The following is a 12,832-nucleotide window of genomic DNA, read 5'->3' as shown; positions in this document are numbered from 1 at the left end:
AGGTACTCATAGCCTCTTGCAATGTCAGCATCCCAGTTTAGACCAGTCTCCACCATGGTTCAAGCTAAAGGGCAGCCATGTAGCGCACTAATCTCTGGCCATCTGAGTGGTGGCCAGCACTCTCCAGAAAGAATTAAGGGACCATCACACTAAACCAGGACAGGTTCTTAGTACACCCAGGCTAACCACATGTCTCTCTCTCTTTCATTGTGCCGGAGGAGTACATCAGGATCATGGGGCCTGGTGAACTAGCTGCATGCTTGATGGCCTACGGAGCCCAAAGATGCAGGAGAGAGCAACTGAGGCTCCTGGCTGTGCAGAGGCAGAAGCAGCAACCTCAGGAAGATGGAGTGGCTGGGGTTCCTGCACATGTTGCCCAAGAGCCACAGTGAGCCATTGCAGGCCAGCGCCTAGCGACACCCAGGGTCTGTAGACACCGAGAACCAGTGTTGCCGAAGACTGTGCATGTCCAGGTAACTGGTCAGTCACATCTGCCAGCTGCTGCCAGACATGGTACCAAGGGGACATGGAGGGCAGTGGCTGTGAAAGTGACTGCGACACTCAATTTCTACACCAGTGGCTCCTTTCAGGGCTCCACAGATGACCTCTGTGGGATCTCACAATTCTCCATCCACAAATACATCCATGAGGTCACAGATGCTGTCTTTGTGAGGGCACACAACTTTGTACATTTCGCCAGGGACTGGGACAGCCAGGATGCAAGACCGATTGGATTTGCCCAGATCTCGGGTTTCCCACAGGTGCAGGGTGCGATTGGCTGCACTCGTGGCTCTCAGATCTCCATCGCAACACACAGTGAACTTCATCAACCGCAAGGACTTCCACTTGCTGAATGTGCAGCTGGTGTGTGACCACCAGAAATGCATACTGCAGGTGTGCACATGGTTTCCAGGGTGTGTCCACAACTCCTACATCCTCTGTCGCTCGCAGATCCCTGACATCTTCCAGGGTCCTCAGAAGCTGAAGGGTTGGTTCCTCGGGGACAAGGGCCACCCGCAGAGGACGTGGCTGATGACACCCGTGTGGCGGCCTCAGACTGCAACAGAGCAACGCTATAATGAGGCTCATGCCCGCAACTTGGTGGAGCAGATCATTGGGATGCTGAAGATGTGGTTCCGGTGCCTGGACCGGTCTGGTGGGACCCTGCAATACAGGTCACAGAGGGTGTCACACATCATCATTGTCTGCTGCGCCCTTTACAACCTGGAGCTGCAACAGGGAAGATGAGCTGGCTGAGGAGGAGATGGAGGAGATGCACTTCTCCTTTGGTGAGGAGGACACTGACGGGGATGAGGCTGAGGAGGTCCTCGGAGGCAACAGTGATGAAGATGAGGCCCTCACACTGGTTAGACGAGGCAGGTATGCTCGGGGGGTCCTTATAGCTGCTAGATTTGTGGAGGATGATGATGACATGCAGTGAGGGCACTCCATAAATCTTCAAACAGCCTCTGAGAATGTCTGACTCTGGTCTGGCTGAGAGCAGCTCAATTGTGCTCTGTGATCAGGGTCATCTCATAGAGACGCAGCCATGGCACATCAGACGCATCTGATGTTTGTCCACCTTCAGCACCTCAGCCCTTCAGGAGCTGGTGCATAATGTCACTGGTCACAGATGCTGGTGTGATGGGGCCAGCCCATCCTTAAAGGTGCTGAGAGCACATTGAGAGAATGTGAGAACTCTTGTGGCGTCGGCCCACTACATTTTGGCAGCAATGACCAGCACCACCGAGGTGCAGGCAGCAGTAATGTTTCCAGGGAGTTGTGAGGTTGGGCTATCACTGTGGTCTGAAGGCTGCACAGAGCACAGGAAGAAGTGTTGGACTGAGACACCTGCCTTTATCTTGTGCAGAAAGGTTTCACATCTGAATGTCATGAACACTGCTCATCAGAACAAGGAGCCACAGATAGGGTGACATTCTTGGAAGTTTATTGACAGGAGTGAATATTATGTACAAGTGATACCTGTGCCCATACTGTGCAACTAATTCTCCTTAGCTGTCCTAACTCTGCCGTTATGTCCTGGTGCTACCCGGACATCCACAGTGGAGTTGGAGGAAGCCTGCTGACTGTGACACCCTGTCTGTGATGACATCAGCGGGCGTCCTCTGGAGGGCTGAGACTTGGAGGGGTTTTTTTTACTACACTTCATAGATATGGCAACCAGATTTAGCCTATCCACTGTGGTACATTGTAAAGTCAAAAGGACCATTGTTGATAAGGTCATGGAGAAATGGGTAGGAACAGGATTAGGAACACCAATGAAGTTCCTCGCAAATAATGGTGGGGAATTCGCCAGTGAGGAATTTTGAGATTTGTGCGAAAATTTAAACATCATAGTTATGTACACTGCAGCTGAGAGCCCATTTTGCAATGGTCTTTGTGAAAGAAACCATATGGTAATAAATGACATGTTACATAAAATATCGGCTGATCAACCAGATTGTAAATTACAAACAGTGCTAACATGGGTGATGCTTGCAAAGAACTTTCTGCAAATGGTTGAGGGGTTGGGTTACTGCACATATTTCACCAAACAACCATGCTGGTCTTTCTCTAAATTTTTTCACGAATACTTTCTCTCCTATGTTAAACATCCTGTCATGGCTGTGACAGTCTTGTCCAATTTTCTGACTTACCTGACTTCTTTCCACTTTCCATCCCCAAGTTTGATATAATTAGGCTCAGTCTCAATCGGAGACGGCGCTTTATCAACAATTCCGCAGGTGTGACACCTGTTGCTGTATGAGGGCTGGTTCTATAATGGAAAAGAAAACATGCTAGTTTAGTTGCTAAAGAATCTCCAGACAATTTCTTCATACCAGGTTTGAACATGTGAACTGCTTTCTTGACCAGTCCATTTGAAGAAGGGGGTATGGTGATGTTTTCACATGAGTAGTAATGTTGAGGCTGATAAATCGGATATGAGTAGTAATGTTGAGGCTGATAAATCGGTGAAATTCAGCACTTGTGAGTACTGTTCCATTGTCTGATGTGACCACTTCTGCTCGTCCAATGATGGCGAACTTTTGTCCAGGTTTGTCTATTGTAGCAGATGTCAGCGACTTCACTTCATATATGTCAATCCGTTTTAAATGTGCATCGAAAAATAGAAACATTGTTCCCATAAAAGATCCAACGTAGTCAATATATAAACATAAACATGGCCTTCCTGGCTACCTCCAAGGGTGTAGCGGAGCTGTTGAAGCTGTCTTACTCCCACACTCTTTTGTACTTGCTGACACTGCACACAATTCTTCATCAAGCTCTCTATTCCTCCATCCATCTCAGGCCACTACATATAGCTGTGTGTTATTGCCTTCATTTTGGAAATTCCGGGATGTGCACTGTGAAGTTCAGATAACAATGGCTTTTGTCCTTTTGGAGGAACAATCACATGAACTCCCCACAATAAAATACCTTCCTGACTGGTTATCTCGTATCTTGTCTGGAAATACGGTTTCATTTCAGTGACCAACCATGAAGAACTTGATTTCTCACTTTGGATAAGACTGGGTCTCGATTTGTCCAATATTTAATTTTTTTAGTGCATATCGGTGATGAGTCCAGGAAGTTCAATAATAAACTGAATTCCTGAGGATTTGGAACATCCTCATCTTTTACTTGCAAGGGCAAATGATTGAGTACATCTGCATTTTGCAATTTGACTTCCGGGTCTATGAATGAAAGGATAGTCATCCACTGCTAAGATCAGTGCCCATCTTTGTACTCCTGCTGAGGCTATAAGGGGTACAGCCTTGTCATCACCGATCAATCCCAGCAAGGACTCATGGTCCAATATGATAGTAAAATGATGGCCGTCTACATATTACTTAACACCAAAACTGATCGCCAGGCCTTCTTTTTCAATTTGGGAGTACTTTTACTCTGCAGTACTGAGTGTTCTTGACACACATCCTATAGTCATTCTGATCTATCATCCATTCAATGGGAAAGCACCGCTCCCACTCCATAGGTAGAAGTGCCACACGTTAATATCAAATCGCTTTTTGGGGTCAAAATGTACTGGAAGTTTGTAATAAACTGTTTCACTTTTGTGAAAGCTTCTTCTTGTGGTGTTTGCCATGACCACCTCTGGTTTTTCTTGAGCAAGTAATACAGGGGTGCCTGTTTTATCGACAAATTAGGCAAGAAGCGTCCATTGTAATTGATCATCTCCAAGAATGATTTCAGTTCAGATGTATTCTTTGGTGCTGGGGCTTCTTTAATGGCTTTCACTTTTTTTCTTTAACTGGATGTAGGCCTTGTGACCTAGGTAAGTTACTTCTTTTTCGCCTTTTCTTTTTTCAACCGCACTCCAGCCTGCGAAAAACGTTTCAACACTCCTTCCAAGTGCATCAAATGTTCCTTTTCAGTGAGTCCAGTCACAAGAATGTCATCCAAATAAACTACAACATGGGGCAGTCGCTGTAATAAACTTTTCATGATTCTTCGGAATATAGCGCAAGCAGAAGATACACCAAATGGTAAATGGCTGGATTGGTACAATCCCTTGTGTGTACTAATGGTGACAAATCTCTGGGAGGCCTTCTCCAATTCCAATTGCTGATAAGCATGACTCATATCTAAGCTTGTGTAGGCAGTTCCACCTACCAGTTTAGCATACAAGTCTTCCATTTCAGGTATGGGGTGTCTAACCAATTTTGTCAATTTATTAACTGTTAATTTGTAGTCCCCACATATTCGAATGCTTCGATTGGTTTGAGAACAGGTACAATTGGTGCTGCCCACTCTGAAAACTGCACTGGTTGTATCACTCCCAGGTTTTCTAATCTGTCCAGTTCGGCATCTACCTTATACCGCACTGCATAAGGTACTGGTCTTGTCTTCAAGAATCTTGGTGTTGCCTCTGGACCTACATGAATTTTTGTTTGTAGCCCCTCAATTTTTCCAAATTAGTCCTTGAAAACTGAGGCATATTTTTGATGTAGCTCTGATAGCCCATTGATTCTCAGTTGGAAGATTTCAGCCCATTCCAATTTAATTTCTTTCAGCCAGTTTCATTCAAGGAGACCAGGTCCCTCACTTGTTACTACCATCAAGGGTAATTTCACTGTTTGACCTCTGTAGTGTATTGCGACTTTACTTATGCCCTTGACCTTTATGTCTTCTCCCGTGTAAGTTGTCATTTTGGCATCAGTTTCTTCCAAATTTAGTTTACGTTCCCCATGATTCAGGTATTTAAAAGTATGTTCACCTATCACCGTAATGGTTGTTCCAGTATCCACCTCTATTCTGATAGGCCTCTCATTCGCTGTCTCGTTATGTTAGATAGGTTCTGTTCTTTCTACCTTTAAATTATATAATGAATCAATATCTGAATCCATTACTTCAGGCTTTTCAACATTGTTGATCTCATTGAGTTTTTGCTTTTGTCTGAAAGTCTGCCTGATTCTATCTTTATAATGCCTCATGAGGTGTCCATTTCGATGACAGAAATAACATTCGATCTTTTTAAACTGAGATTCATTACGAAGTTACCGGCCTAAACCTTTGGTGATGTTGCAATGGTTCAACTTTAATTCCAGGAATAGAGCCACGGGAAAGACAGTCGCTTCAAAGGGTCATACAAACTCGAAACCTTAACTCTGTTTTTCTCTCCACAGATGCTGTTAGACCTGCTGAGTTTTTTCAGCATTTTCTGTTTTTGTTTCAGATTTCCAGCATCCAGAGTATTTTGCTTTCATTACATGGTTGTCTGCTTCCACCTCTGTTACCATGATGCTATGTTTTTGCTGCTAAGTTCTGAAAATCTAAATTTGTTTCAAGTAGTAATCTTGTCTGAATCGCATCTCCATTTATACCACACACCAAACGATCTCTAAGCGCATCATTGATGTATCACACTCCCACTATTCAGTTAATTGTTTCAGACTTGCCACATAACAAGCGACTGTGTTTCCCGTGGCTCTATTCCTGGAATTAAAGTTGAACCATTGCATCATCACCAAAGATTTGGGCTGATAATGAATCTTACAAGGATCACTAAGTCATCAAAACTTTTTGAATCTGGGGCACTGGGTGCCAACAAATTTCGAATTAATCCATATGTCTTACTCCCACACGTGGATAAGAGGATCGTGTGCCTCTTCTCCCCTGCAATGTTGTTTGCCTGGAAGAAGAACGCGAGGCGTTCAACATAGTGAGGCCAACTGTCGAATGTTGGATCGAAAGGCTCCACTCTCCCAAATTCCGGCATGTTCTGATGGAATTGCTTTGACAGGATGAAAATTATTCTTTACTTAGAACTATTGTGTAACAAGGTATGGCCCGATTTTGGTTCTTCTGATTTCCTTCATTTGTTCTTGCTTTTTACCTCGTCCTTTCATGTCTTTCCCTGCTTTTTACTCTCGTCGCCAGTTTGTTGCATCCAGTTCCCTGGTTTATTAGGGCTAAAGAATCCAGGTGACCAAGTTGGTACCAAGACAGATGATCAGTAGACCGTTCTTAGGATAAACATACTCTGTTTATTTACAAAAGGAACTAAGCAGCAATACTTGTGTGCTTACAACTCACAAAACTTTACTCTTCAGACTCTAACTCAAGGCTACTGACTGCAGAGGTAGCCTGCACTACTCTGTTATTGAGTACCAAGACCACATGAACTTCCATTACAACACTTATCTTAAATAACACATCAGATTACTACTGTTACTATGCGTGTGTGTTTCTGTGCGTGTGTGTTTTTGTGCATGTGTGTGTTTCTGTGTGTGTCATGAAGCTACTAATGTACATAATATTATTGGAAATAACTTTTCTTTTAGTCTGTGAGTGTGTCCTAATTGGATTAAAGCCAGCTAGTCTGGGTGCTTTGATGTGTACTAGTTTTGATATGGAAGAGAGATAGCAAGTATTCGCATTTTTTGAATAGTGCATTCAAGTAGGGTGAAAACTGAACTTAATCTCTCTAACAATAAAGCCCCTTTCATGGTACCAATGTTATTAGTAATATAAACATATTGCTTAGCATCTGCTAGGTAGGTGCTAGTTTTCACCCCACTTCTTGAATGCTCTATTCAAAAAATACAAATGCACTCTATCTCTCTCACATCTCAAAACTAGTACATATCAAAGCAGCCAGGTTAGCTGGCTTTAATCCAGTTAAGACACAAATAGACTAAACCAATATTTTCTAATAATATTATATACATTAATAGTTTCATGACATTAGCGTTTGTGTGAGCAGTTGCTTCTCTCTGGTCATGTGTTTGCCTGCATGTTGTTTGCATGTGATTATAATCATGTGTGTTTACCTGCATGTTTTTTCTACAGGGCTTGCTTTGACACTCTTCAGACCAAACATCTGACCATCTGGTTGACTTTTGACTACATCTCAGATGTCATTTATATTCTCGACCTATTAGTCCGACTCAGAACAGGTTTGTTTAATTTCCTCTAACAAACTCGGCCCACCCTCATGCTGCTTTGTGGAGTAACACAACCCCATCAGACCCGGCATTATAATGTTGACAATTGTGAGGGTAAATGCTAATTGAAGAAATGGCTTTCACCCTGAGGAACAAAAGAACCACTGTCCCCTCTTAACTTGCGTTTGCTGTGTGTTACTGGCTTATTTTACTGCAGCCGTGCATACACATAACTTCAAGGGAGCATTGCAGGTTTGCAGCCTATTTGTTCCCAGTGTGACACATTCCCATTTGCTACATGGCCTCACATTTGCACATCAGAGAGGAAATATATGCCATCTCCCCCTGCCTCCTTCTAGATCAAAAACAATTTGAAGAAATAGCCTGTTGCTTTTGATCAGGGCTGCAGCACTGAACCACAATGAACACAGGGGCATTGAGAGTCACAGTAACTCCTGAATCCATGCTCTGGCTGAGATGAACTGACTAAATCCAGATAGGAGTGACAACAGTGACAGTGGAGACAGCACAATGATGGTGGGAATACTGTAGTGTCAACAGTGGCAATGAGATTACGGCATTGCCAACAGTGGTGGTTGGGATACTGCACTGTTGACAGTGGTGCGGTTACAGCACTGTCAACATCGATGGTTTTGGGACACTGCGCTGACTGAGCTGGCCGAGTCCTAAAGGACATAGCTGCTAGACTGAGTCTGCAGCAGGTTGTGAGGGAACCAAGGGGCAAAAACATACTTGACTTCATCCTCACCAACCTGCCTGCTGCAGGTGCATCTGTCCATGACAGTATCAGTAGGAGTAACCACCGCACAGTCTTTGTGGAGGCGAAGTCCCGCCTTTAGATTGAGTTATGTGGCATGACTACCATGCTAAATGGGATAGATTTCAAACTGATCTAGATCTAGCAACTCAATATTGGGTATCCATGAGGCACCGTAGGCCATCAGCATCAGCAGAATTATACATGAACATAATCTATAACCTTGTGGCTTGGCATATCTCCCACTACCATCAAGCCAGAGGATCAACTCTGGTTCAATGAAGAGTGCAGGAGCAGCACCAGGCATACCTAAAAATGAGATGTCAACCTGGTGAAGCTACAACACATGACTACTTCTGTGAAAAACAGCATAAGCAGCAAATGATAGACAGAACGAAGCGATCCCACAAACAACAGATCAGATCTAACCTCTGCAGTCCTGCCCCATCCAGTCGTCAATAGTAGTGGACAATTAAACAACTCACTGGAAGAGGAGGCTCCACAAATATCCCCATCCTCAAGGATGGAGGAGCCCAGCACATCAGTGCAAAAGATAAGGCTGAAGCATTCGCAACAATCTTCAACCAGAAGTGCCGGTTGAATGATCCATCTCGGTCTCCTCCAGAGGTCCCCAGCATCAAAGATGCCAGTCTTCAGCCAATTCGATTCACTCCATGTGATATCAAGAAATGGCTGAAGGCACCAGTGCAAAGGCTATGGGCCCTGACAATCTTCCAGCAATAGCACTGAAGACTTGTGCTCCGGAACTTGCTGCACCTCTAACCAAGCTGTTCCAGTACAGCTACAACAATGGCATCTACCTGGCAATGTGGAAAATTGCCCAGGTATGTCCTGTACACACAAAGCAGGACAAACCCAACCCGGCCAATTACTGCCCCATCAGTCAACTCTCCATCATCTGTAAAGTAATGGAAGGGGTCATCAACAGTGCTATCAAGTGGCACTTGCTTGGTAATAACCTGTTCACTGATGCCCGTTTGGGTTCCGCCAGGGCCACTCAGCTCCTGACCTTATTATAGCTTTGGCTCAAACATGGACAAAAGAGCTGAACTCCCAAGGTGAGGTGAGAGTGACTGCCCTTGAAATCAAGGCAGTATTTGATTGAGTGTGGCATCAAGGAGCCCCAGCAAAACTGGAGTCAATAGGAATTGGAGAAAACTTTCCGCTGGCTGGAGTCATACCTAGCACAGAGGAAGATGGCTGTGGTTGTTGGAGGTCAGTCATCTCGGCTCCAGGACATCACTGCAGGAGTTCTGCAGGGTAGTGTCCTCGGCCCAACCACCTTCAGCTGCTTCATCAATGATCTTCCTTCCATCATAAGGTCAGAAGTGGGGATGATCAGTGATGATTGCACAATGTTCAGCACTATTAATGACTCCTTAGATACTGAAGCAGTCCATATCCAAATGCAGCAAGACCTGGACAATATCCAAGCTTGGGCTGACAAGTAACATTCGCGCCACACAGGTATCTGGAAATGACCATCTCCAACAAAAGAGAATCCAACCATCACCCCTTGATGTTCAATGTCATTACCATCACTGAACCCCCAATTATCAACATGTTGGGGGTTACCATTGACCAGAAACTGAACTGGACTAGCCATATAAATACTGTGGCTACAAGAGGCTAGGAATTGTGTGATGAGTAACCCACCTCCTAACTCCCCAAAGCTGGCCACCATCTACAAGGCACAAGTCAAGAGTGTGATGGAATACTCTCCGCTTGCCTGGATGAGTGCAGCTCCAACTACACTAAAGAAGCTGGACACCATCCAAGACAAAGCAGCCCACTTGATTGGCACCCCATTCACAAACATTCACTCCCCCCACCACCGACGCACAGTGGCAGCAGTGTGTACCATCTACAAGATGCACTGCAGCAATTCACCAAGGCTCCTTCGACAGCACCTTTCAAACCCATGACCACTACCACCTTGAAGGACAAGGACAGAAGGTAGATGGGAACACCACCACCTGGAAGTTCTCCTCCAAGTCACTCACTATCCTGTCTTGGAAATATATCACCGTTCCTTCACTGTCGCTGGGTCAAATTCCTGGAACTCCCCTCCTAGCAGTACTCTGGGTGTACCTACTCCACATGGACTCTAGCGGTTCAAGAAGGCAACTCACCACCACCATCTCAACGGCAATTAGGGATGGGTAATAAATGCTGGCCCAGCCAGCGAAGCCCACATGGCATGAATGAATTAAAAAAAAACTGTTGCCAGTGATGGCAGTGGGGGGTGGGGGGCGGGGTGGGGGGGGGGGGTGTGGTGGTGGGCACACTGCATTGTTGCCAGTGATGGTGGGGATTACTGAACTGTTGACAGTGACAGTGAGGGGCACTGCACTGTTATATCAACCCTCTGCAAAGTTAAATATAAAAGCAGAGAGACCATTTTAAAACACTGGCTAGCCATCAGCTGGAGTATTGTGGACTATTTTGGACACCAAACTTCAGGATAGATGCAAAGGGCTTAGAAAGGTCAGCAAGGAGTTTTTCCATGGTGTAGCCAGCGCTGAAGGATTTCAGATATGTGAAAATAGAAACATTAGCACTGTTCTCTGGAACAGGGATTGAGGGGTGGGGTAGGGGAGCAAGTGTCAATAGTCAGAGGTTATATCACTTGGAAAAGATCTAGACACCTTGGTGAGAATTATATTTTGCTCTGAGTTATCGGGTCTGGAATACAATCATCATTTTGAAAGGGACCTGGATGGGTATTTGAGGATAAATAATTGTCAGGAGACAAAATGTGGACAAGTGGGACTAAGCATAACTACTCTTTCAAAGAACAAGCACAGGCGTGAAAGGTCAAATGGCCTCTTTCTATGTTGTAAGTTTCTATGATTCTGTGGGAAAGTGATAGCAGAAGGAGCTGAAAATTTGTACTAAATTCAGAAAGGTTTATTCAGACTGGCTTTTCTCTCCTTGTATCACTAACATTGCCCATTTATTCTTGGGCAGGATTTCTTGAACAGGGTTTGCTTGTCACAGAGTTGAAGAAGTTACAAGATAATTGCGTCAAAAGCTTGCAGTTTAAGTTGGACATCATTTCGATCTTACCGACAGATCTGGGTTACTTGGCAATGGGACTCAATTACCCACAACTCCGATTCAATCGCCTCCTGAAATTGCCACGGATGTTTGAGTTTTGTGATCGTACAGAAACCAGAACAAACTACCCCAATGTATTTCGAATCGGCAACCTGCTGCTCTATCTGCTGATTATCATTCACTGGAATGCCTGTATTTACTACGTTATCTCCAAGACCATTGGCTTTGGTTCTGATAGCTGGGTGTACCCAAACATCTCTGACCCTTACCACGGCTATCTGGCAAGAGAATATATTTACTCTCTGTACTGGTCAACGCTCACACTCACCACAATTGGGGAGACACCAGCACCTGTCCTGGATGTAGAGTTCTTGTTTGTAGTGTTTGATTTTCTGGTAGGAGTTCTCATCTTTGCCACGATTGTGGGTAATGTCGGGTCAATGATATCCAACATGAATGCAGCTCGTGCAGATTTTCAGGCAAAAGTCGATGCCATCAAACACTACATGCAGTTCCGAAAGGTCAGCAAGGAGGTCGAAGCCCGCGTTATTAAATGGTTTGATTACCTCTGGGCTAACAAAAAAACGGTTGATGAACGTGAAGTGTTGAGAAGTCTGCCAGATAAACTAAAGGCAGAAATCGCCATCAATGTCCATCTAGAAACTCTGAAGAAAGTGCGAATCTTTCAAGACTGTGAGGCTGGCCTGTTGTTGGAGTTAGTATTAAAGCTAAGACCTCAGGTCTTCAGTCCTGGAGATTACATCTGTCGCAAGGGGGATATCGGGAAAGAAATGTACATCATTAAGGAAGGGAAGCTGGCAGTGGTGGCTGATGATGGGGTAACACAGTATGTCATCCTGAGCACTGGCAGCTGCTTTGGAGAGATCAGTATCTTAAACATCGAGGGCAGTAAGATGGGGAACAGAAGAACAGCAAATATCCGGAGCATCGGATACTCTGATCTCTTCTGTCTGTCCAAAGATGACCTAATGGAAGCTTTGATAGAGTTTCCAGAAGCAAAGAAAGTTCTAGAAGAGCGAGGCAAGGAGATTTTAATAAAAGAGGGACTGCTGGATGAAAGGCGTGTGGAAGTGGTAATGGGAGAGAAAGACATGGAGGAGAAAGTGGAGAGACTTGAATCAAACCTCTATACCTTACAGACACGATTTGCAAGGCTATTAAATGAGTACAACTCAACTCAGCAGAAATTAAAACAGAGAATCACAATCATTGAGAAGAAACTAAAGCAGTTCGATATTGGATCTGTATCTGATTGCTCAGATAGTGTGAACGAGACTGTGGGAACTAAACATGAGAATGAGAATCAGTGAGAATGCTGCTGTGTTCACTGAAACAAGCTGCAGGCAGACACCAGTCTGCTCAGCTCAGCATCCTGGGCTAGCTAAACCAGATATTTGAAGGTGTCATCAAATCTGCCCTTTACATTGTATGACACTCAGTGTGATATAGCACCAGAACAACATCCTCAAAAGGGATAGAGCAATTAATAAAAAGATATTGAGAACTATCGCTAACAAAATGGTATATCTCTACTGTATGCTGCTCT

At 44.6% G+C, this 12,832-nt stretch overlaps 1 protein-coding gene across 1 annotated transcript; it reads left to right on the top strand.

Moving 5' to 3' along the window:
* The first annotated feature begins 3,181 nt into the window (after positions 1 to 3,181).
* Positions 3,182 to 12,596, top strand: LOC121282431 (cyclic nucleotide-gated olfactory channel-like). The gene is made up of 3 exons (XM_041196143.1): positions 3,182 to 3,249; positions 7,312 to 7,418; positions 11,176 to 12,596. The coding sequence occupies exons 1-3, from the start codon at positions 3,182 to 3,184 to the stop codon at positions 12,594 to 12,596; spliced, it is 1,596 nt and encodes a 531-aa protein (XP_041052077.1).
* Positions 12,597 to 12,832: the final 236 nt, after the last annotated feature.

Source organism: Carcharodon carcharias, chromosome 9 (assembly GCF_017639515.1).
Source record: "Carcharodon carcharias isolate sCarCar2 chromosome 9, sCarCar2.pri, whole genome shotgun sequence".
Lineage (NCBI taxonomy): Eukaryota > Metazoa > Chordata > Chondrichthyes > Lamniformes > Lamnidae > Carcharodon > Carcharodon carcharias.
The sequence above is the reverse complement of the archived record's forward strand: the minus strand, read 5'-3'. Positions and strand labels throughout refer to the sequence as shown.

Excerpts from the sequence above, each read along its gene's own strand:
- LOC121282431 (XM_041196143.1), top strand. The coding sequence starts at position 3,182 with ATGGCCTTCCTGGCTACCTCCAAGGGTGTAGCGGAGCTGTTGAAGCTG. Across the intron at positions 3,250-7,311 it reads TCTTACTCCCACACTCTTTT|GGCTTGCTTTGACACTCTTC; the intron begins GTACTTGCTGAC and ends TTTTTTCTACAG. Across the intron at positions 7,419-11,175 it reads ATTAGTCCGACTCAGAACAG|GATTTCTTGAACAGGGTTTG; the intron begins GTTTGTTTAATT and ends ATTCTTGGGCAG.